This window comes from Portunus trituberculatus, chromosome 40, assembly GCF_017591435.1.
Source record: "Portunus trituberculatus isolate SZX2019 chromosome 40, ASM1759143v1, whole genome shotgun sequence".
NCBI lineage: Eukaryota > Metazoa > Arthropoda > Malacostraca > Decapoda > Portunidae > Portunus > Portunus trituberculatus.
The window spans coordinates 3155001-3181870 of NC_059294.1; the positions used below are offsets into that span (position 1 = coordinate 3155001).

Sequence of the window (26870 nt, forward strand, 5' to 3'; positions counted from 1 at the left end):
ACTCCATTAATACATCAATACCTGCATCCTCATGAGCGGCGCCTCTCTCTGCCGCCCCGCAGCCCCGCGGCTCAATGGCGCTCATTCTCACAGGGTGATTTAATGTCGGGCAGGGAGGGAGACGCGGAGGATGGGGAACATTTGATAAACAAAATCTATCAATCTTGTGTTCATGTCTACTTAGATGCTGGTGATTCTAGTCATCTTTGCCCACAGGTTTCACAATAAGGTATCTTTTCTTGATCTCTCACCATACGTTCATATTTCCCCTCATAATGGAACTGTGCTGAGTGTCTCTTTCGCAGCAGCAGCAGCACTGCATCCCCATCCTCAATACTGATCTGTAAATGGCTCGCTGACGCATCACGCCATTTACGGCTAACGAAGTGTATTCTATGGATTATTTATTGCGGGATCCGTTACGGCGATCTTTCCATTGCGATCAAGCCAGACTGAAGAGCAATGCGCTGGCCGGCGTTCTTGCAACATGACGCGACTCGGCCACTATCCAAATACCCGCTGACGTTTGTTTCAAACCGAAACAAAATACTATCCTATGCTTTTTTGGGGGAAGGGAAAGGGACAATGACCACGTATATATGTGTGTGTGTGTGTGTGTGTGTGTGTGTGTGTGTGTGTGTGTGTGTGTGTGTGTGTGTGTGTGTGTGTGTGTGTGTGTGTGTGTGTGTGTATATATATATATATATATATATATATATATATATATATATATATATATATATATATATATATATATATATATATATATATACACACACACACACACACACACACACACACATATATATATATATATATATATATATATATATATATATATATATATATATATATATATATATATATATATATATATATAACCTATATAAACTGCTGTTTGCCCATGTTTTGCTTATCAAAAAAGATTATCGCTCTATTTATCAAAAACAAATAAAAAAAATCGATAGTAATACATGTCATGGCCAGTGTCTGGAGGACGCGTCTCATATTGGCACACCACCACGACTCTTCACCTTGTGGCCACATAGAGTTCAAGATTCACGAATATGAAGCCACAACCCAAACACTCGCAGTCATTACTGAAGCCGTTGCGTTAAAGTTCCTAATACCCTCTCCTCTCCTCACCTTCGCCTCAGCTAGTTGTGACCCATACTGCGTTTATCACTTTGGTGACGAACTTCCAAAGGCTGTATCATCACCTACCAAAGGGAATAATACACAATACTTTAAGATAAAGAATGTTCTTATATTTAAAATTCATTTGCAGCCAAGTTCTTGCGTTTGTTTGGAAGTGGTAATGGGACAACACAGCACTAACCCTCGACGTCCGACTACCGGCAAAGCTGCCTTATGCGTGGGTGCACACAGGCGGAGGCGTAGCACTGAGTTGCGCCAGTAGCATATGTATGGCTCTCGCTTGCTAAGCCTTGCTGGGGTGACTTGATCCATTATTTTTTAGACAATCTTTGCACACTTTTGATGCAATTATAGAGACAATCGTAAAAATAAACATTATTTCTTTATGGCCTTGGCTGAGTTCTTGTCAAGGAATCAGGAGGAGGAAGAAGAAGAGGACGAGGAGAGGACGAGAGGAGAGGAGAGGAGAGGAGAAAAGAGGAGAGGAGAGGAGAGGAGAAAAGAGGAGAGGAGAGGAGAGGAGAGGAGAGGAGAGGAGGAGGAGGAGGAGGAGAAGAAGGAGAAGGAGGAGGAGGAGTGCAACGACCACGACAGAGAATACGGCAAAGAAATAGTGAAAGGGAGGAAGTTTTATATTTGACAATGCATGTCATCTGTTACGTTACTGTTTAAGTCTTACTCTACATATATTCTTCAAAATAATGCAAACGCTTTAACTATTAAAAGTGCCCTTGATATATACGTGGCACTTCATATATGTCTATACGATGTATATAAACATTCCTTTTACATTAACAAGGGTTTTACACCATGAATACTTGCGCACATGAGTTTTAACGTTTCAATTATAAGAGACGATTGTGTTATTTATTCCATGTCTTCATCTGAAGGTGAAGCTTCTAAAAACCCAAAATCCTGCACTCATTGTTTCCTGAGCTTAGAAGTCTCGCCTTAGTGTGAAGTGACCAGCAGACTGACTAACCAAAGAGTGTGGCATTACTCCACGATTACAGGATTATATAGCAAAAGCATTACCGTCTTATATCGAAACGTCCATCTGTTGTCGTGTCTGATTTATTCAAGTTAAACATTATGAACATTGTCTGTGATTTGCGCGCACACACACACACACACACACACACACACACACACACACACACACACACACACACACACACACACACACATCCTAAGACGACAAACCAAATAACCAAGTAAAAAGACAAAGAAACGAACGAAAAAACATATATACATGCATACGTACGCACAAACAAACACGGAATAAATAAAAAAAATAAATAAATATAACACGAATATCTTACACGGAAAAAAATACGTACAAACACACACACACACACACACACACACACACACACACACACACACACACACACACACACACACACACACACACACACAGTAGTGAATTACTCATGTACTCAAATTTCAAAATATATTCCGTCCATAAAAGTCTTAGTTGAGCACCCGTCATGTTTCACTAACGGTAACTATATGTACAGGCGTGGTGAAAGCACGCCGTCAGCCTGCCAGAGGAACACTTTCATGCCGTGATAACAAACATTTTCACAATAACAAACAAGACAATGACATTCTTATGGAGCATTAGATTGAATCACACCAAACAATAGTCACTTCAGTAATTCGAACCTCAACTAACAATGGCGCTTGATATTACTCATAATATTCAAAACAGCTGGTGTCACTGAGAGAAGGCGGTAACTACAACACAATAACAAGAGCCAGTAACACTACTCACTCTGATTCGTCTCATGGCGGCCACAATCTCCACACGGCTGGTGGGGCGCGGGACGTCCAAGGTGCCAATGTACTGTGGAGGAGAAACACTTGATTAAGGCGAGGCATGTGACTCAGTGAGGAGGGATTAACAAGTTCCCGGAGCTGAGTTAGAGTTGGCTTAATGAAGGCACATGAAGGAAATTGTTCTCTTTAATCTTTTGACATTTATCATTTCAAAGTGCATCAAACTTACTGAAAGCGTTCCTGCATGTTTTTTATATATAGCAACAATATACTGTATAAACAGTTACAGAGAACAGGATAAACATTCCAGTGGCTACTATTAAAAATCTCGAAAAATCATAAAATTTGTATTCTGTAAATATCTGAAGAAGAAATTACGAGAACAGTTTCCACTTGTCAATTAAACATGTATGATTACTTATTAGATAAATATGTGTGTATGTGTGTACGTGTGTGTGTGTGTGTGTGTGTGTGTGTGTGTGTGTGTGTGTGTGTGTGTGTGTGTGTGTGTGTGTGTGTGTGTGTGTGTGTGTGTGTGTGTGTGTGTGTGTGTGTGTGTGTGTGTGTGTGTGTGTGTGTGTGTGTGTGTGTGCCTACCATACCTTTCGTGACTTGTGTGGTTTGTGTTGCAGTATTTCCCTTCCAACATTCACTATTTTCAGGTACGACATGTGTTTACCCAAGCAGTCTATAAAGAAGGAAATCCTTTAGGAAAATCAAATCACGAGGGTAGCGAGGAGCGGCCCGAAGCGGCGTGACTCCACTACTGAGGTGCCGCTGACTGCCTGGGAGTGGAGTCACTTTCGGTCTTCTTATGCTGTTATAGCCAAATTTACCGGTTGTGAATCCTGGGTGAATTGAGGCGAAAGATCCTGTTTTCCACTCAAGTTAAATGAAAAATAAAAGTGTTTTGATAACAGCTGTACAGATTCCTGAAGTTCAATAATATCTTACACCTGATCTCAATCCAGACAAAATCTGTGCTTCTTCCTCACGAAAGAGGACGTAGTGGCGCACCGAGACGGAGAAATGAATAGCGTAATAGTAATACAGAAAGATATATTGAAATGGAAGTGAAGAGGAAAAGAATAAAGAATACAAAGATAATATGAAGATAATTATTCAAGTTAAATGTTCACTTCCGCTCATTCATCCAAGGATACTTGAACTAGAACACACACACACACACACACACACACACACACACACACACACACACACACACACACACACACCTGGTACCTTTTCCTAACAAATGTCACGCCAATCAGTCCTCAATCGGAGTCAGATGACATTCCTGATGACATCCATTAATTTTAAAATAAACACGTACAACATGTCAGCCGTGATATATGAAATAATTCCCATGAATACCGCAACGTTGAGTGGTACGTGATAAAAATAATAAACATCTCACGGTACCCGCAAAATAAAATATATTTCACTCAAGTATCAGGAAAATCAAGGATACACGTAGAAATACAAGGCAACAAGATATGTATAGAGTAGGAAAACGTGTCCGCCTTGGCAAGTATAGTGCAACGAGCGAGGGAGAGGAGCGTTCCGTGTCAGTGGCGGCATTAGAGGTGGAATGTCTCGGCAATGCCATAATTTGGGTCAGCGACGACCCTCCTATCAACTAATGTACTGCATGCCCACCGGTACGAAGGCCGCTCCACCAGTAATGGTTTGAGTGGTGACGGTCGAGAGGCATACCGGTGACTCAGCTGCGGCGGCGACTCGTGGAGGGAGATGAGAAGTAGGCGGTGACGGACACAGACAGACTGGGAGACAGAGATGGAGAAGTGGAAGGAGGAAAAGGATAAGGAGGCAAGAAAAAAGAATGAAGATGAAACGGGAACATAGACGAAGGAAAAGGAGGAGGAGGAGAGGAGAGGAGAGGAGAGGAGAGGAGAGGAGAGGAGGAGGAGGAGGAGGAGGAGGAGGAGGAGGAGGAGGAGGAGGAGGAGGAGGAGAAGTTTGCTGGCTTTTCGTTCCCCGCCAGTCTAAACGATACACTCACGTCATTATTACTAAACTCTGAAGCATGACGGCTTAACTAATAATGGAAGCTGCATTCTATTTACGCCCTAACGCAAGGATGGTGGTATTATGAGCCCCACGTATACAACACCGATTAGCTGACGCAGAGGCTCCTTCTAGTCAGGACTGAGCCTTCTGAGCCGTTTACAGGAGACCAAGCGGTCATTTCTGCCTGCAATGTAGCCCTCCACCCACACTAAACTTGAAAAATGGCCAAGAAAAGAATTAACTAGTTAGCTTTCATTTAAATCAAGAAATAGGTAACTTAACAACATATATAGATACAAGTGTGTTGCGTGTTGTGTGTGTGTGTGTGTGTGTGTGTGTGTGTGTGTGTGTGTGTGTGTGTGTGTGTGTGTGTGTGTGTGTGTGTGTGTGTGTGTTATATTATTAGCTCCAAGACCCTCCCCCTCCACGCTACCTCTCCGCCTCTCGTGGGGCTGAGATGCTATAAAAATCTCAAGGTGCGGCAAAAAAATAAAGTGGAGAGAATGAGAGAAAAAAAAAAAAAAAAAAAAGGAAGAAAGACTTGTTCTGTGACTTGGCACGGGAAGGGAGGGAGTCAGCCGCTCGCTCGGTCACACTGAGTCAAGGTGAGCGTGAGTAATGAATAGTGAGTGAGGCGATGAGGCTTTGGGAGGGCAGTGAGGCAATCTGCTGGTTACGGAATGTTGCGAAAAATGTGTGCAAGTGTGTGTGTCTGACAGTGTGTGTGTCTCTGAGTGATGGTTGAGGTGATGCTGACTGAGAATAAGGTGACGGTGAGAGAAAACGACACGAGAAAGTACTGGGTGGATGAATGAGGCAGCGAATCACTGTCTGAGTGTTTACTCCTGATACCATCCTAGAAATTATGCTGCTATTCTACATTTTAAATCGTAGCGCGTCCTTAAGATCTGACACACACACACACACACACACACACACACACACACACACACACACACACGAGACGAGGGCCGAGGATTCATAACATTTAATAAACTTGCTGCACATTTTAAGTATTTCATCTTCCAAGTTGTGTTTGTGCGTCCTAATAATTCTTGCAAGATTTTAAAGTATTACGTAATAACAAACTTAGCCAGCTGGGAAACACACACACACACACACACACACACACACACACACACACACACACACACACACACACACACAATAACAGCCACAGCACTCAAATGATTACGAACCCAAGATGAAATATAAAGCAATGAGATGAAAAAAAAGAGTAACAATATATATTAATGAAAAATAGTCCAGAGAAACGAGGGCAGTCTAATATCATTTAAATGTGAGACAAATCCAGGAGGGAAAAGGAGGGAAATTCAAGGAAACACGGAGGGTGGAGCAACGAGGGAGGCGGAATAAAGGAAAACAGTGAATGCGAGAGGAAGGGAGATAAAACACGTCCTTTACTCTCTCTCCCTCCCTCTCTGCTTCCCTCACTGCCTCGGTCCCTCCCGTGATAAAAAGTCTCTCAGTGTGAGTGTTTTATGCACCTCAGGTCGTTACTATCCATGATGTGCACCACCCTTCCTGCCAAACACACACACACACACACACACACACACACACACACACACACACACACACACACACACACACACACACACTACATAACATTTTCCACAATGACAAGTTTTCATGAAGCCGAAGCATTTCTCTCTCTCTCTCTCTCTCTCTCTCTCTCTCTCTCTCTCTCTCTCTCTCTCTCTCTCTCTCTCTCTCTCTCTCTATGTTTGAGGGCAAGCTTTACGGCCTAGACTATACAACGTCATTACCATGAGCCTCGCTGGCTTCTCGTTACCTGGCTCTTGATATTTGCCCGTCAAACATTTGTCTACTTATCCAGGTAATGTGTATCTAAAGTGAGAGAGAGAGAGAGAGAGAGAGAGAGAGAGAGAGAGAGAGAGAGAGAGAGAGAGAGAGAGAGAGAGAGAGAGAGAGAGAGAGAGAGAGAGAGAGAGAGAGAGAGAGAGAGAGAGAGAGAGAGAGAGAGAGAGAGAGAGAGAGAGAGAGAGAGAGAGAGAGAGAGAGAGAGAGAGAGATTTTGCCAGTTGAGGGTGGGTAGCTAGCAAGTAACAATACAAAGCAAACACTAAGTTCAGGAGACGAACTTTGTGTGTGTGTGTGTGTGTGTGTGTGTGTGTGTGTGTGTGTGTGTGTGTGTGTGTGTGTGTGTGTGTGTGTGTGTGTGTGTGTGTGTGTGTGTGTGTGTGTGTGTGTGTGTGTGTGTGTGTGTGTGTGTGTGTGGAGCGCAGCGTAATGATGACAAGGGTGATGGGGCTGAAGGCAGATGGCGTATTATGAGGGGCTGGGGGATGATAATGATGGGTGGTGGCGGCGCTCAGTGGGAGCCTGACAAACAATGGGGCTTAGGGAAGACAGCGCTTAATACTACAATGATGAACAGCCGCCCCATTATGCATCACATTAAATATACACACTAATTGTTTTGCCTCCATTCAAGTGTGGACTAGAGCGAGTCTTATTGTGTAGCAGAGCATGTTTGTGCAGAGAGGACGTGGGTACAATGTCCAGAAATATTTGGCGGTCGACTGTGTATGAAACTTGAAAGCTTATGGATCTGGAGTCACTCGTATTGATTCCCAAGGAGCCAAAGTGCGTCGAGACATTACAGTTTTTATGTGACACACGATGGTTCCGCCTCCTTTTGCTTCATGCCACCCAGTGACACATTCCGCTCCACACTGAGCTACTTTCCATGGGGATCGTGCCACGTGTTACGGAAATTAATGATACGGAACTGTATATTCAAGTTAATATGAAAGCAACAAGATATAGAAAAATTGAAGTGTACAAATAACTTTCAGTGTGTGTGTGTGTGTGTGTGTGTGTGTGTGTGTGTGTGTGTGTGTGTGTGTGTGTGTGTGTGTGTGTGTGTGTGTGTGTGTGTGTGTGTGTGTGTGTGTGTGTGTGTGTGTGTGTGTGTGTGTGTGTGTGTGTGTGTGACCGTAGTACTTGTATGTGTTGCATACAGTTTCTCAAGATAACGTTGTTTGAAAGAACCGTTGTACAGTGCTAAATGCACGAAAAATGCCTCCACGAAAAGCTAACATTACGCATTTCACTATACAAAAGTTGAAATATTCCTGACAAAGAAAGTAAGAAGTAAACTGTAAATACCTTGGAGAAGGTCCAGATCCACAGTGCCGTCTGAACGTGACAGCGCAGTGGGGACTTGAGGGCCGGGAGCGGCGTCCCGGGTGGAAATACACACAACACAAGACATGGTCACCGCGCAACTCTCGCCTACACTACAATTTTAATTTAATTCAGTCTAATGAAAGTCTTATTACTTTATTTCACTTCACTTAGGGAAACTTCATCCAAAGACATAACGGGTCACTTAAATTATATAACTATTCTAGTACGTAACAATACATTTGTTGTTTTTATACGGCGACCTGGTCAGGTGTCGCATTACTCACCGCAGCGCCGGGGAGTGAGTCACCTGTCCCAGCCGTGCCAGGCCAGCGTCACACCTCTGCTGTGCGTTATCGAACAAGACGCGCACTGACCACGCCGCCACATCAAACAAATGGAGACCTAATGGAGCCACTTCAGAATATCTCCACCGGGATATCACGCTGACCCAAGACCGAGATAATAACATGAAAATGCAGGAAAGAATACAACACTTTCTTTTTGTTAGTGTTGTTCAGTGCCAAAATTCTTACCGATTTTGAAAATGGAGAAAAGTCTGGATCACTGAACGACAAGTCAAAAATCCATGATGATGATGTGTGGATGGCTGATCAGTGTAGCAAGTGGCACATCTTGTAACACATGAGCACTGTGCCCGTAGTGTATGCGCCGCATGCTCAGAAGCTGTTAAGTTGCAGCATAAAGCCACGTGCCATCACCAAGATCTTTCCTCCCCTAAGCTAACTATAGTATACTACTCTTTTTGTTTTCTTTCAGCTTCGTGTATAATTTTCTATAAAAACTGTCTCGCAAGTTTAACACTTCCTTTCCTTCACTTGTTTGCCCACGAATAACGCCAAGAGAAGGATGAAAGGCAGCAGCGGGGCAGGTGTGAAGGACAACCTTTCTCTCCATGTACACACACCAAAGCGAGCAAACAAAGGAAAGCCATACATAGCAAACGCACAAGTTCAGATAGGATACTCCTCCTAAAAGGGAGATGAGGAAAAGGAAAACAAGCACGAGGGACCACACGTTATCAATAGTTTCCCAGCACAACATATGGGCGTGACGCTATACAGGGATGGTGTCACCGCTAAATACATGCACCCTCAACCTTGACAGAGGCGCCAGTTGTTCCCAGCTATTCTCCGGCATCAAAGGCAAGGCTCGAGAACAAATAGAGCCAGTCAAACAGCTCTGAAACAAACGGTTCTCGAGGGCCAGCAGCTCCTCTTGGAGTAACGCGGACAGACGAGCCTTTAAAAGTACTATTTGGTGTAGCATCATATAAAGAGAGATGAAACGATGTTGTCTAAAAGCACCTCAAGGCCGCATATTAATAAGAGCATCCAGAATGGGGTACACACACACACACACACACACACACACACACACACACACACACACACACACACACACACACACACTCATATACACACACCACGTCCCCTCAACACTTAACACCTGCTGGCCGGAGCCTGTGGCTTTCCCGGCGGCACCTCTCGCTCCCATGCCTGAGTTTGTTGACACAGTAGCGGCATTCGGGAGCTCCTCTTACAAGTCTCACGTTTTTATATCCGTGAAGCTTCTTTAACTCCTTCCTCGCCTCACTGCCTCACTTCGCCGGCCTCTCCTGTCGCCATCCACCCGAAATGTCCCACAGGTTGAGATTTTTGTAGATAAGGGCAGAACATGCTCGAGAAAGAAAAATAGGGAAGCAGAGGAATGATGGAAAGAAAAAACTGACAGAATACCCTCAATAAAAAGAAACGAGGAAAGAAAGATGAAAGAAAATAAGCAAAAAAAATAGTGAACATGTTCGATAAATAAAAATGGGGAAAAGGAGAGAAAAGGCAAAAAAAAAAAAATTCACAATAAAAAGTAGAAGAAAAAAAGGTGAATAAGGAGGAGAAAAAGACAAAAACAAAAAAGACCCAATATCTTAAGTAAAAATAGATGGAAAGAAGAAGAAGAGGAGAGAGAGGAGGAAAAAATATCTTCCATAAAAAAGAGAGAGGGAAGGAAGAGGAAGGATAAAGGAGAGGGAAAAAGCTAAAAGAACCTAATATCCTCCATAAAGAAAAAAGAAGGAGGAGAAGGAGGAGGAGGAGGAGGAGGAGGAGGAGGAGGAGGAGGAGGAGGAGGAGGAAGAAAAAAAAAACACAAAATGTCCTCAAAACAAAAGGAAAGGAGAGAGAAGCAAAACAAAAGGACTGAATATGCCCGATGCTTTATATAAGAGAGAAAAAAATAAGAAGAAAAAGGAGGACCGAGAGAAAAAAAAATATGGTTCCCTAAAAAAAATAAATAAAAAAAAAAATCGTGGAGGTGGATTCATCTGATGTCACCAATTCTGAGACAAAAAAAAAAAAAAAAAAAAAAAAAAACTGCCACGTTACTTTGATCCCTAACCTAACTGGACGGAGACTTTATCAAATACTTCAACTTTAGCCCATAAACTCCCGTGAAAAGCTCACATGGTATAAATAAAAAAAATATATAAAAAATCACAATATTGGTCATATCTGCTTCCCCCGCTTATGAAGAGTTGTCACATCTGTATCCATGTGTACCCAATTGTGTGTAAATAAGTGACAAAAAAAGGCCTTGATGATGTCTAATACCGCAGCAGCTTCTCTTAATGTGGACAGGGCATATTTGAGACAGGTCCGTTTGTGGGGAACCTCAGCTTCAGTAGGAACAGAAAAAGCAGCGTTGACACAAACAAACAAGGAAATAAAGATGTTGTTTGTGTCAATGCTGGTTATTCTGTTCCTACTAGGGCATATTTTATATATATCTTCTATTTTCTTCCAACAGGTGCAGTCCAAGAGCTTTATAACCTGTAACACACACACACACACACACACACACACACACACACACACACACACACACACACACACACACACACTCTCTCTCTCTCTCTCTCTCTCTCTCTCTCTCTCTCTCTCTCTCTCTCTCTCTCTCTCTCTCTCTCTCTCTCTCTCTCTCTCTCTCTCTCTCTCTCTCTCTCTCTCTCTCTCTCTCTCTCTCTCTCTCTCTCTCTCTCTCTCTCTCTCTCTCTCTCTCTCTCTCTCTCTCTCTCTCTCTCTCTCTCTCTCACACACACACACACACACACACACACACACACACACACACACACACACACACACACACACACACACACACACACACACACACACACACACACACACACACAAATAAATCACACCGAAGCACATGTGCCGCTCAAACAAACGCCAGTACGACGAGGTGAGGCAGCTCAGAAGGAAGGCTACGCTGGCAGGAGTAACGCAAGTAAAAACTGGGGCGGAAGGAGTCCTGTAGAAGAGAAAACCCATAATAACAGCGTGGTAGGAGGTGACGGTACAGCGAGCAGGCGCGCACCACAGGGCGGCCATCACACGGCAACACCAGCCAACTTCCGACAATGGGAAGGTCTCGGTACTAACTCCTTAGGTGAGAGAGAGAGAGAGAGAGAGAGAGAGAGAGAGAGAGAGAGAGAGAGAGAGAGAGAGAGAGATAAATGGAGGAAAGTAATAAAGTAGAATGGAAGTGAATGTGGTAAGGTACACACACACACAAAAAAAAAAAAAAAAAAAAAAAAAAAAAACGACGATCCGGAGTCTCTGTCTGTCTGTCTCTCTGTCTCTGTCTCTCTCTCTCTGTCTCTCTCTCTCTCTCTCTCTCTCTCTCTCTCTCTCACACACACACACACACACACACACACACACACACACACACACACACACACACACACACACAGACAGAGTTAACGAAGCACCTTCTATTTAATTTCTGTACACTGGAAAATCACCAAATTAAACAACTGTTCGTGTGTCTGCCAGAGCTTCAAAACAGTGTCATCCCATCATCCCAGGCTGAGGATCCACGAGACTGGCGAGCCGAGTCAGTGTTACAGTGCAAGTAAGGAGAGTTACGTAACACACTCTCGCACACCATCCCTGCCTCTTCCCCCTCCTCCTACCGTCTTCCTGGATCACTCCCCTCCAGACCGTCTTCTCCGCACCACAACAACATCCTCCACTGCGGAAGTAAGTATCGCCCTTGAGGATCACGGCTGGTATGGAACAACGGGGACGTTTCTACAGTCCATCTAGAGGAGGAAGAAGAAGAAGAAGAAGAAGAAGAAGAAGAAGAAGAAGAAGAAGAAGAAGAAGAAGAAGAAGAAGAAGAAGAAGAAGAAGAAGAAGAAGAAGAAGATGATGATGATGATGATGATGATGATGATGACGAGGACGACGACGACGACGACGACGACGACGACAACAACAACAAAAGGCAATGAAAGTGACGACATAAAAGGCAAAAAAAGGAGAAACAGGAGAAGGAGGAGGAAAAACACTTACTTTATTCCTAACAGGTAGACCAAGTTTAACATCATGAACTCACTCAGCAAGACTTTCTGCCGCCACAGCCTCACTACAGCCTCGAGGTATCAAGTGTGTTCGTGTGTGCTCTTCCTTTGTTCTCCTTTGTGTATTTCCCAAGGTAGTCTCCATCCCTTGCCCATTCCATCCCCACACTCAGTCCCCTAGCCATCTAACCTCTCCTTTCCACCTCCTGCCTTCGCCATTCCTACGTTGCATCATCATTGCGCAAGTTTGGGTATGCTTGTATTTTGAAGACAATGTTAATCGACCTGTGCCCGCATCGACCCCATTGAAAATTTTACTTTTTTTTATTGTCATCGTTAAATGCCAATGTTACGATTACGGCTTGCGTTTGTATCTCCAGCACCAGGAAATGCAGATAACGACAGTCAGTGGTAGCGGTAGTGGTCGTGGTGGTGATGGTGGTGGTGGTAGAAGTACAAACAGTAACATTAAATAAATACATCATCACATATTTAGATCACTAATCAAAAGTAGTTAATAATATCAACACCAATTACAACGATAACAATAATATAATTCCTTCACAGTAACAAAACCACTGAAACACTCCCAACACACTGCCCATTTATCTCACACTCACACAAGCCACCATTGTAACAGTGAACCTGCCAGGCACCACAATAGTCGCCTTATCTTCACTGCATTGTCTTCGCTCCCCCCCCTGTCGCCACTGTCGCCATGACACGCCCAACACAAGCATTGAGGGGACACAAAGGAATACAGACCCATAGGCGGCAAGACGAGTATGTTTTATGCCGCGAGGTGTCCTCCTCACCTGACGTAACCAGTGCGTTGAGTTTACCACGGAGGATTATTCCCACTCACGCTACTCTAGACTTAACTTTGACCCCCTAACGGTAAACCAACTAGTAATTTACTCTCATCTATCAGTGAAACTACACACACACACACACATTCTCCCTCTCTCTCTCTCTCTCTCTCTCTCTCTCTCTCTCTCTCTCTCTCTCTCTCTCTCTCTCTCACACACACACACACACACACACACACACACACACACACACATTTGATGCATATCCACAGTTTGGAGGAACTAACATCAAAAGACATTAAAGTTTTGGCGAGGCAATTTATGCAGCAGAGCCTTGAAGCATCGAGGGAAACTCCACCCAGTAGCCGCGAAAGTCTGTGTTCTGTGTCGTCTGGAGTTTTCAGCGCCTGTCTTCTTTCCTCTCATAGTCTGAAACTACATCAGCTCAAAAATTTCTAATTCTCATTTCCTTCACTGAACATATACTAAAGAAATGTAAGCTCTTCCATATTTGCATATTATTTCAGAAGATACAACGTAAGAATATAAAAAAAACTACATATAGTGAATTCAGAATGGAAACAAGTACAATACCTCAACTAAAACTACATCTTATACACTTCTGACGCTTTAGGGAGCCAGCAAACGCATTGTTCTTCTGGCAGATGTGTACCCACACTCAGGAATGGTTCGCATCTCCAGGCTGACGCAGATTAGTGATCCTCAGGTGTTACCATCCAACACCCATACCTTAGCTGCGACATGAATAACGGCCGTCAGAAGTCAAAAGCAACACTGACAAGGACAGAATATTCGGAAACTTGATTTGCTAGCCTTTAATAAACTTGCAGCTGCCGGCGCCCACCTTCATCCTAGCACGAGGTGGCGGCGGGTGTGCCTGGGATCCGTGTGTTGCTGTGCCTCAAGGGGAGAAGGCGCTCTTTGTACCATAACTGAGGAGACGACCAGGGAAGAAGACCCAATAAGAGAGAGAGAGAGAGAGAGAGAGAGAGAGAGAGAGAGAGAGAGAGAGAGAGAGAGAGAGAGAGAGAGAGAGAGAGCAAAACAATACAGGTAGACAGAAAAAGCCAGACAGACGGTAAGCGAAAGGAGACAGGTAGACAGCAGGGAGGGAGGCAGGGGATAGACAGCAAGGCAGCGAGCGTAGGTAGCACAAGGTAGAAACAGGGAGGAAGGGGAGTAAGGTAAAGGCAGGGAGGAAGGGAGGAGGAGCACGGGCGTTCTCAAGGTTACTCCGCGTTGCCCTCACCAGGTCATTCAATTCACCACTGCTACAGGAACACAAACGTTCGAATTTTTCTGCCGAGTTTCACCTCCCTCCCTGCCCTGGCTCGAAGCGGCTCCAATGCATATGAACGAGGGTGAAGGAATATATAGGTACATGGTGAAAGTACAGCGTGAGGGAGTGCTCAGGTCGTGGAGAAGTCGTGAGGGAAATGAGGAGCTATAGAAAGACGTTTAAGATTCGTGAGGACTCGTGAAGGAACCTGCCGGAGTGGGTGGGGCGCGGCTCACCACAATATGTTCTTGACCCGCGGGCAGACTTGCTCTTATGCCTCATGAGTAATGTAACACTCCTGTACGCCTGCTGCTTTGTGTGCTATAGTAAGCCTATAATATTTCTCTCTCTCTCTCTCTCTCTCTCTCTCTCTCTCTCTCTCTCTCTCTCTCTCTCTCTCTTTGTTACCGCAATTGTGTGTGTGTGTGTGTGTGTGTGTGTGTGTGTGTGTGTGTGTGTGTGTGTGTGTGTGTGTGTGTGTGTGTGTGTGTGTGTGTGTGTGTGTGTGTGTGTGTGTGTGTCATCACGCTTACCTGCCTAGGACTTAACATGATAAACAAATGTATCCATAAGGCCTATCTGGCCACCAGGAGTGTGTGGTGCGAGTAGTGTGTGTCGCCCATAACCCTCTGTGCCTGGGGCGAGGATGGAGAGGAGCAGTAACGAAGGCTGGGGAAGGAAAGAAGGAAACCGTGGTCTTTCTCCCTCCCTGAGGTATCTCCTCCAGGCACACTTGGCCACACCTGCCCCGGAGCTATTCTCCACGACCAAATTAAACGTACGGCTGGAGTTCCAGACAGAAAGCACCGGTATCCACGACCTGAAATCCTACACTCGTTTCTCCTGATCTTTCCAGTTCCCTGCTGCTTCTCGCTTGGGCGCATGATGTCACTGGGTGTGTCAAGCTGTTACGTTATTGGGAACGTCGTTTCTTCAACCTGCTGCCTCAATGTTAACAACTGTGGTTTTCTTACCCTGACGACCCTCCCTCAGGGACGGTGGGCAGTTGCTAGCGCATGTGTTGGGCCTCATCGCGTGGAAGCCTCAATGTCTGATTCCGGTAGTTCGTTCTGTCTATAATATAACATTCACCACACACGATCTTTTGCTAGTCACTTATCCGCTCAGGGCTGACATTATGTAGAGATTCAGGTTTCGAGGAAAATGGAGATGTACTACACCTTGTGGCGGCAAGGCGGTGGGTCACATTGCTTAGCAGCGAGTCATGCATATATCAAAAACAACACTTTTGACCAACGTTTCAGCAACAAAACAGATTCTTTCCTTGCTGTGGCCGGAGGGAGATAGTGACGTCAATTCAACTTCGGCAGCCCATTGGCCGGTAAGATTTGACGCGGCGTGCCCGTGACGTCACCACTCTGGTATATCCGGCCCAGCCTACGCCTGACACCTGAACACATAAGTAATTGTGCCTCAAGCGGTGGACAGGTACAGAGCTTCCTTTTAATAGTTTTTGTAGTAGAAAAATTTTTGTTTATTTCTCTGTAGAATCTTTATCCTACGCGAGTGATTTTTTTTTTAAATGGTGAAGGAGATGCCTGGCAACGGGGCAGGCGAAGGAGGGAGGGAGGTGGCCATGGAAGGAGAGAGCCTGGTGGAGGTGTGGAGAAAGATTGCCGCGAGGGAACAAGCAATTCACAGTAAAAATGAGCAAACACCTTTACAAAAAAGATGTTGCCTCATTGCTGTAGCTGCTGCAGACAACCAGGCCACCGTACTTTCCTTCCACTAGGGACAAGGAGGTGGTGACCAAGAGGAAGGTGAGGTGAGACAGCCTATACTCTAGGTGATGACGCAAACCTCCCTTACCCCTTCCATCCCCCACTCCCTTCAGTGCCTATCCCCCCGTCCCTCACCCCTCTCCTCACTCCCTTCAGTGCCCATCCCCTCCTCCTTCATCTCCTCCCTTATTCCCTGCAGTGCCTATTCCCTCCTTCGCCCCCTCCCCTCATTCTTTTTAGTGCCCATCCCATCCTCCCTTCCATCCCTCAGACTCTCTCAGTGTCTCTTGCCTTACCTCTCCTCAACTCTTCCAGGTACTAAAGATATGCATGACCAATGGGAACTCCTTTCTATGAAAATGTTGTTGTGTTGCATTTCTCTTTTCCAAAGTATGTTAGTATGTTGCATTTTTGTTTTCTAAGATGTATTGTCGTCCTTTTTGTTGTTGTTCTTTCCCAGTGTGTAATTTCATCTTTTTGCGGTGTTTCTTTCTCATTTTCTTACATCATCTCAAAGCTGCAACTCATATCTGAACGTCTGCCAATTACCACATTCTATCTCTCTACCTTCCAGCGTCCAGCAGCGTCATGTAATCGCCCATCAGTGGCCTTCCGTCTGTTACTCCTCGTCCCACAGCCATCCATCACATCTCTAGACACCAACCTGAAGGAGAGGCGACCATTCAGGACTTTTCGATCCGAAGATTAACAAAGTTCCGTGAGTGGAAGGTCAAGCGAGACTTCTTCTCTGCACAGGATTCTCCATACAACCTGCCACTCTCTTTCTCTCAGCTGTACGTGTTTTCCATCTTTAGACTTGCAAAATGACACTTATTACAAGGTTCCTGTCTTCCATTCGCTGAGAAAGTCCGCAATGTTATCATATGTACCTTATTCACTGCTTCATTATTCTTTGTAGTTTGCACAAGTGATTATTCTTTATTTTTGCTGTTCATTCCCTTTGCACACATTCACATATTCTTTACACTGAAAACTCGACTACCGTTGCCTTGGAAACAACGCAAAGACCAACATGAAACTACAAAAATATTTACAGAAATTTTTGGAGTAAGTTTCGAATTGCTGAAGTTTCTAGCAACTTATTCACGATAAGGGGCAGCGGTGCGCCAAGGTACATAAAGTGTCTACACCGGAGGCAGAGGTGTATCATAGGTTACGGTGCATCCAACCATTATCACCTCGGGAGCAAGTGTAAGATTTTATTTCCTTTTTTTTTCCATCACGTTAGAAAATACACAGAATTAAATAAATCGAAGCTTCAACTGTGATATTTGGGTTAGAAAGTGGGCGAGAGAGAAAAAAAATTAATGAAAGCATTATCAATATGGTAGCAGGAGGCAGGTGTGAGATAAACAGCCTTCAACTCTGCCTTTGGAGTGACCGTAAACATTTTAGAGAGCATGTGGCAGGACAGGGGCCGCCGAGCAGGCGCTCCAGGCGAGGGACTGATGGCTTTGCGTCGAGGCCCGCTAGCCGGTAATTTTCCACACACCTTCACACAATTACTTCCACTCACTTGTTTTTGTTGGCTTTTTTTCCTCTTTACGTAACAGTGCCTCGTCACTCCCGCCGCTCGCTGCCAATATATATATATATATATATATATATATATATATATATATATATATATATATATATATATATATATATATATATATATATATATATATATATATATATATATATACATATATCTGTGTGTGTGTGTGTGTATGTGTGTGTGTGTGTGTGTGTGTGTGTGTGTGTGTGTGTGTGTGTGTGTGTGTGTGTGTGTGTGTGTGTGTGTGTGTGTGTGTGTGTGTGTGTGTGTGACTGTGTGTGCTAGCAGAGAGCGATATTTCCGTGTGCATGTATATAGCAGGCTATGTAAATTTCTCGCATACATGCATACATACATACAAACATCCATACATACACCTTTGCTCAACAGATTCAGGATTTACATGGCAGTGGTAATCGACGTCTCGAGTCAATTCTGAATCTTTGAAAACTTTCCATCCACCGGTAAGGACAAAGTAACGTCCTGTCATGAAGAGGAGTGAAGGTTGGGAAGACACACAGAAAAAAAAAACATACATGTAAACATCCACGAGGGAAGATAACCACCCGCAACGAGAGAATGACAGGTGTGGGTGAGTGTACTGCGTGGGTGACTGAGCGGTGAGTGGGAGGCAGGTGTGGGTGACTAAGCGGTATGTGGGAGGCAGGTGTGGGTGACTGAGCGGTGAGTGGGAGGCAGGTGTGGGTGACTGAGCGGGTGACTGAGCGGTGAGTGGGAGGCAGGAGTGGGTGACTGAGCAGTGAGTGGGAGGCAGGAGTGGGTGACTGAGCAGTGAGTGGGAGGCAGGAGTGGGTGACTGAGTGGTGAGCAGGAGGCAGGTGTGGGAGGCAGGAAGCAGTTTCCCGATCACTCCCAACAATGAGTCAGTGAATTAATGAAGTGTCGGTCTTCTCTCTATGCTGGAAAACACTGCTACAGTATAATACCATTTCTTTCCTTTTATCTTAATCTATTTCTTATTGTTTTTCTTTTCGCAAGTCTAATACTTAAGAATATTTAATTTTTTCGCCTTACTGCTAAACCACCTCCTGCATTTTTCAGGTCGAGTAAGGAGGAGTCTCCGTTATCCATCACCAAGTTTAGCAGCGTGTTTAAAGTTTCCTGGAAATTCTGAATCGTCACGGACACTCCATGTATCATTACAAAGTGTCTGATGAGGAAAGTTTCCTCATATAAGTTTGAGATATGAATTTATAATTAATTGGAACGCTTCACTGTCTTTCTTACAAACTCTCTCCAGCCTTGCCCCGCATACCCCCAGGGAGGAAGGAACGTGGCTCAGACACCGCCTCCTTACTGTGGCCATTACATTATCCAGGGTGTGATGATTCCCTTGTGATCCTTACCCTTACTCTGTCCCGTCACCAGCTCTTCTAAGTCAAGCTTCCCTTATGGCCCAACCTAGGCTACCTAATCCTCCTCCCAAGCAGGATCATCCCTCCCGAGCGGTACGCAGCCCCAGACACTAACCAAGGTGGGGAATATAGGACACTGCTTTGTTTACCGGGAGTCGGCAACGGGGCCTGGGACACCCCGCGGCAGATCAACTTCACGCATCTGGGACATGAGGCTACGACGATGCGGCGAGGTGGTACGCAACAAAACAGTGCATACGCGCCGTGCAGTAAATGTCTGTCAGAGCAATAAAAGTTTCACCAAATTTCCCAGAAAAAAGTCCTGTTTTGTAGAGAAAAGTGCATTACTTGTTATCTCTCATTTTCTTGCTTTCCCTGCTTATCTGCTCTCTCTCTCTCTCTCTCTCTCTCTCTCTCTCTCTCTCTCTCTCTCTCTCTCACATACATTCAATACTTTTCTTACATTTGGCCTTGAAGATTCCAGTTATTTTCGGTTATCGTAGCAGATTCCCTTCTTCCTCTGCCCTTTCACTTTTTGGCGCACTTGTGTCCTCTCAGTCATTCACAACCACACGTCTCTCAAACATGGAGCAACACACGTGCCTGGCTGTGGTGCCGATCACTTGCCTTACGTCATTATAAGCATACGTGGAATCCATGGTGAGCAGGATAGATCACCACACAAATAAGTCCTGAAAAGAGAGAGAGAGAGAGAGAGAGAGAGAGAGAGAGAGAGAGAGAGAGAGAGAGAGAGAGAGAGAGAGAGAGAGAGAGAGAGAGAGAGAGAGAGAGAGAGAGAGAGAGAGAGTGAGTGAGTGAGTGAGTGAGTGAGTGAGTGAGTGAGTGAGTGAGTGAGTGAGTGAGTGAGTGAGTGAGTGAGTGAGTGAGTGAGTGAGACAGACAGACAGACAGACAGACAGACAGACAGACAGACAGACAGACAGACAGACAGACAGAAAGAAAGAAAGAAAGAAAGAAAGAAAGGGACAGAGTCAGGAATAAACAGACAGACGAACAAAAGAAAAGCAAGCAGACAGGAAGAGAAAAAGTATATACCTATTAAGTAAACAAAAACCATGATTGTGCACACACACACACACACACACACACACACACACACACACACACACACACACAACCAAAGTGCCTACACGCAAAAATTCTTTACCGTTACTTTTTTCAACAAACCATGCATAGATAAAAACCAAAAATACACGCAGTAATTGGGCGAGAGTCGATGCAGTGGCGGTGCGACACGGCGGAACGGGAGTTGGGGCGCACATACACGCAAAAAGGTACACGGAAAAACATAGAAAGCGGCTCCACAGAATACACCCTATTAGAGCGGCGAGGATGTATGACGGCAGGTGGTGTTGATGGATGCAAAGGTCGTCATATAGTGCTCATATGTCACCGTCAGCGTTATTGGGACTTCGGGTGCACCTAGCGGGATCGGCAACCACTCGTCCGGCGCTGTGTAATGCGAGATGGTAGCCAGCCAGAAGGGTAAAAAGGATGCGGGCGGCAGGCAAATAAAGGGAGATGGAGGCTGGAAATGAAAGGTTAGCCATGCGAGCACGAGAGAAGAGAGTAGTGAGAGAGAGAGAGAGAGAGAGAGAGAGAGAGAGAGAGAGAGAGAGAGAGAGAGAGAGAGAGAGAGAGAGAGAGAGAGAGAGAGAGAGAGAGAGAGAGAGAGAGAGAGAGAGAGAGAGAGAGAGAGAGAGAGAGAGAGAGAGAGAGAGAATTTTATCCTTCATTTCTATCCGACGATGGAAATATGCCACAAAATTTATCTGAATGTTACTAAACCCAAATCGATTCGAATTTATGAGTCGTGAAAATCTGAACACCATCAATACAGAAACTTTCACTTGTCCCTCCCGCATGGAGAGTCTCGAGATAACCCAACTACTTTCCTTGACCTTCCTGGAACTTGACGGAAACTTGGCTACCGTTCAAGAGTTCCAGTTAGTCTGTGCTGCACTGTGCCGCACCCTACTTAAGGCCGGTATTTAGAAACCTTCTGTTCTCTCACTACGACTATTTTCAAACGCCACGGAGATGATTAGCCGGGTTCTGAGGAGTGTTTCTCGAATTAATAAATGTAGAAATATTGTTAATCTGCCATTAAAACTATACAAACAGTTAAAAAATCACTTTAACTGAAAAATATTGGTGCAGCGCAGAAGTGTTTAAAAATATGATACTTAGCAGCTTCTCTTTCCCTTTACCGACCTTTCATTAGTGGTCGATAAAACAAGCGCAACTAAGACCCTCCCTTAACTTCCTCTTCAGGTATGTAGGTACGCAGATGGGTCAGTAGGTAAGGGTGCTGACGTGAAGGTGAGGCGTGGGCCGGGCGCTACATGATGCAAGCGAGTGATGAAGTGCACGGCCGCTCTGGTTCAGGTGTAACATGAGGTACAACAGGTGGTAGCGGCTGATGATAGAAACCTGTTTTTACTGTGTGTGTGTGTGTGTGTGTGTGTGTGTGTGTGTGTGTGTGTGTGTGTGTGTGTGTGTGTGTGTGTGTGTGTGTGTGTGTGTGTGTGTGTGTGTGTGTGTGTGTGTCTCTGACTGTGTGTGTGTGTGTGTGTCTCTGTGTGTGTGTGTGTGTGTGTGTGTGTGTGTGTGTGTGTGTGTGTGTGTGTGTGTGTGTGTGTGTGTGTGTGTGTGTGTGTGTGTGTGTGTGTGTGTGTGTGTGTGTTTTATCACGTGTTGCACTCGTGATCATTCCCCACAACTTCAGGGAGTTTAAAGGTCATACGAGTCTACGTGTAGTTCGATCAGTGAATAAGGTACCTCTCACACACTCCATCCTCTACCTCAAGGCGAGCGGTAACTGGTAACTACTCAGTGAAATCATTACCATGTGGGCAGGTAAAAACATCAGTTACAAAGTTACCACTCTGCTATACCTACTACTTGCCTCTTGTCACTGCTCCTCAGGGAGATCGCATTCACCTCAGTTCCTCCTTCGTGTTTTTTTCCTTTAAGGCCCAATCAGTATTGTAAAGGAGACACATTAAAAACAGAATTCTAATCACGATTCTTGGTGGAACTTTAATGGATCTATTTATCCTTGATGGCCTAAAATGGAACGGTGGCTCAATATTCAAGGGCAGCGTGTAGCAATGTATGAAATAACAAGTAACAGGACATCGCTAAATCAAAACAAATACACAACGTCAGACATATGAAAAACAATGTAAAGAACAATTTGTGACCAATTAAGGAAAAATTAAAAGCCTTCTGTAGTAAATAACGTAAAAATTTGCAAGATAAAATATGCATATCTTACTTCGTACTGCAGGTATACAACACAACATCGTTATTCAGTGCGGGCCCACCACTCCGTTTTGACGTTGTGAAGGACAAAAGGCATGCATGCAGTGACCTTGTGAGAGTGAAGGACAAATTGTAATAAGGAGAGCGAAGACGGACTCGTTAAGGAGGTTAAAAATAGGGAAGCACGAGGGCACCATTAAGGCTGAGAGGAAAGGGTAGAGTGCGTGCAAACAAGATAAGGAGCGAAAAATTACAATAAAAGAGACAGCAAAGAGCAAGAGAACGGAGTAGCTACAGTTCCAGAAATAGAACAGAGAGGAAAGATACAGTGGTCCCCGAGATAGAGGATCACTTAGCTTAGATCCCACTGAAAAGGGGAGGTTGGATATTGCAATTTAGCAGTGGTACAGTACCAAATAACTTTATTGCTCAGTGTTTCACCAAAATGGTCATATTCTCTGATAATAATAGACGGAGCTTGAGAAATACTTATAGAAATAAATTATATCTCCATTTCTAAAGCAAACCTTCGAATCTTCGTGGTGGCACAAAACAAACCGTAGATCTTTCCTCAGTACACAGGAAGCCTCGCCGCCCACGCCAGTATCTCCCCACCCCCCACGCCCTTCCTCACGCCTTCTTGCCTCAAGATAATTATCTGATTAATTATCTGAGTTGTAATTATCCTCCAGAATCCAATTTTATGAAACGTAATTACCTGAGCCAAGATGACGTCGTTATCTGGTTAATTAATGTTGAACTTGGCATTTCTGCAAAAACCCACTAGCGATCTTACACAAAAAGTGAGTAATAAAATACCAGGAGGGAAATCGGAATTCCAAGTTATTTCAAGCAGCAAAGCATTTGAAGAAAACATACACTGAATAGATAATGAAAAAGATTTAAGAGCATGATATGTAAAGAAAATCAACCAAGAGAAAAGAATGCCTCCTGAACTTAAAAATGAAACAGAAAAGGTTAGAAAGACAAATTTTGTGTCCTGGCAAAATTCTGTGTAAAGCGGACGCACTTTATTACTGAGGACGGCGCACTATGGCGCTCATGAGGCAATATGCTAAGTAATGGCACTATCAACAACACAGGGCCAGGGAGTGCAGGTGTGGAGGTGTGCTAGTGTGGGAGTATGAGGGTGTGCAGGGCCCAGAGGATGAGAGGAAGATAAGCATCATGAAGATACATGAGTGAGTGGCCGAGATGAATAACAACTCAGTAAGTGAGAGATTAACTTGGAAAGCACGCTTTGTGAACCATCCACTGGAATAACTGTTACTTTCAATCCTTACTTTTAAAAAAGAAAAAGAATTTCATGTGCCACACTGAGACACAACCACGTGTAGAATGATACACTGCATCACATGAAGCAGTGAAACACTAGCGGAATCCTGTCACTTTATTGGAGGAACCATACCACATGCTCCCACCTTTGCGTTCCTCCAGGATGTCCTGAGTCTTGTTGGTGCTCTACCACTCTCTCTTACCTGTGGAAGAAAAAAAACAGTCAGCGAGAGCCACAGTACTTCAGGTTAGCGGGGAATATTATTGCAGTGTTGATGTGAACAAGTCTTTACTGAATTTCAGGTGTAATCTCTTCAAGCGAGATAGTCATTTAATTTACTACACAACATTAACACAAATTTATAATTATGTTTGTGAATAAGAATCCAAGCATGATTTTTACTAGAAATATTACAGCATAAATACAATTAGTCTTTTTATTGCACAACAAATTAATGTGAATGTGACAAAATTACAGCTTCAAAATCATCCCTGAACATTAGCACTGCCACGCCGAGTGCTGCCCTAATTAGGCAAACAAAACACCAGCAGGGGATGACCCTTGCACCAACTTCCTCCACGTCACGTAATCACCACATCCCTACCCTTTCCCAGGACGCAGGACCTGTCAATCTGAACTTATCACAGATCAGAAAACTGAGCAACAAAGCAACATCGCTGTCAATGCGGAGCGATGCATCAGTGGACAAAGCGGCGGAAGAATAGCTTGCACAGACGTGTATAAATAGGTGATACGCGACAAGACTCCACCTCAAGTCTTTGCCTCCAGCCCTCATATGTGCCCATAGATCAAGTAACAACAATAGACCTCCTCTAAGTGTGTGTGTGTGTGTGTGTGTGTGTGTGTGTGTGTGTGTGTGTGTGTGTGTGTGTGTGTGTGTGTGTGTGTGTGTGTGTGTGTGTGTGTGTGTGTGTGTGTGTGTGTGTGTGTGTGTGTGTGTGTGTGTGTGTGTGTGTGTTAATAACTTGTGACGCCAGATGTTACGCTTCCGGAAATCAGTTAGAACTCGCAGGAACTAACACACAAGCCCAGCTCAAAGGGAGACCAACCATTCGCTGTCTCTGAAAAACCCTTAGGGACTTAGACAGGATTTGAACCTGCTCCTTTCAAGTAGAAGGTGAGGAAGCTCTCTATTGACATGCTGAGGTGTGTGTGTGTGTGTGTGTGTGTGTGTGTGTGTGTGTGTGTGTGTGTGTGTGTGTGTGTGTGTGTGTGTGTGTGTGTGTGTGTGTGTGTGTGTGTGTGTGTGTGTGTGTGTGTGTGTGTGTGTGTGTGTGTGTGTTGCACCTTGTAACGGGATTCTGAGGATTGTTTAAATGACATGTCACGTAAAGGCAAGCCTGATAAAAAAAAAAGTCTGAAGAACAGATGTCAACAAACACGGCAAAGGTAAGAAGGTAAAGCGATTCTGTAGTCAATCCGGAGAGGCGTTATGCATTGTGAATAGCAAATGTAAGTCCTCACACACACACACACACACACACACACACACACACACACACACACACACACGCACACACCCACAAACGTGGTCACACCTACACCTGCCAAACGCGTGTCAGGTAAGAGTCTGAGTCCCACGCCTCGTACAGGTGGTGAGAGCTGAGGGATATACACGCGAGCAGGTGTTAAGACGGCCAGGTGTGGCAGATGTGATGACAGCGTTGAACATGTGAATAGTGATATCTCGCTGTGTAGTGAGTTGCGCTGAGTATGAATGCAAGTATAAATGGTACAGTGTGTCCATGTATGTAACCTGATCTTCCATAGAGAGTAACTGTTGCATGAAGACGAGCTAACTAACGTACACCCAACATAAACTTTTCTCTATGTCAAAAAAAAAAAAAAAAAAAAAAAACACTCCTGGCAGAAAAAAAACTAAATATAATAAAATTCAAAAAATACGAAAATAAGTTAACACAAAAGTAACCAAACTTTTCTTTATACAAACAAAACAAAAGGAACTTAAAAACACGTCAGATAATGTTAGAAAATGACGTACATGCCACTATCCTTGAAACATAAAACAAGGTAAGAAATTCAGCCAAAAGTCAGAATAATGAAATGAAAACAAGACTCAAGTCGCAACACAAACTGGTGCATATGTCACCTTTAAGCATCCCTGTGGCCTTCCCCACCCTCCTCTCCTCAGACTCCTACAATCCACCGCCGATGCCAACTTCCAATCGTCCATGCCGCGGCGGGATGCCAACACACGAAACTCGGATTAACAGTAATAATAATAATAATAATAATAATAATAATAATAATAATAATAATAATAATAATAATAATTGAAAAAATAATAATAATAATAACAATAATAATAGCAATAATAATAATAATATGGTTTCAATACAATTTATCCAGCCACCACCACAGCACCTACAAATGTCTACTTCTACAAATATCTACTATACCACCACCACCTCCACCATCACCACCACCACCACCACCACCACCACCACCACCACCACCACCACCAACAACAACAACAACATGTAAATATTGCAGTAAAATCGCCCATTTCACAACTAGGACACTTGAGTACACCAGCTAACAAGCAGACGCTCAATCTCCTTCATAATTAATCCTTGTGTACTTCAGCAAACTTTTCAATCACTCAAGGCGACTTCCAACACTTCCACATGGCAGGACACTCACAAAACCTAACCTACGGCGAAGGGGCGGGAGGGGGTGGTGTTCCTGACTGTGTTTTGTGGAATCTCTAGCACCAGTAGACAATTCCCCATGTTATGTATCACTCCCTCGGCCTTCCCCTCAAGGTTTAAAGAGTAAAATTCCGAATCATTTATTTTGTTACTCTTGTCAGTTTCTACCGGCAGGTGCTCCCAAGTGCTCCTTCAGCCCGCATGTTGCCAAATAGTCTGCGAGTCACGACAGGAGAAGACAGAGAGGAGGAGGAGGAGGAGGAGGAGAG

The 26870-nt window shown here is 44.3% G+C and overlaps 1 protein-coding gene across 7 annotated transcripts in view; it reads right to left on the reverse strand.

The window, feature by feature from the left end:
• LOC123516321 (carboxyl-terminal PDZ ligand of neuronal nitric oxide synthase protein-like) overlaps positions 1-26870 on the reverse strand; it is a 227984-nt gene that overhangs the window by 54323 nt on the left and 146791 nt on the right. For 6 of the 7 annotated variants that reach the window (XM_045275598.1, XM_045275600.1, XM_045275599.1 and 3 more), the window contains exons 3-4: positions 24054-24110; positions 2936-3007 (exon numbers count right to left, since the gene is read on the reverse strand). In XM_045275598.1, coding sequence (XP_045131533.1) covers positions 2936-3007; positions 24054-24110 — 129 coding nt within the window. The remainder of the gene's footprint in view (positions 1-2935; positions 3008-24053; positions 24111-26870) is intronic. The other variant, XM_045275603.1, reaches the window with a different exon arrangement.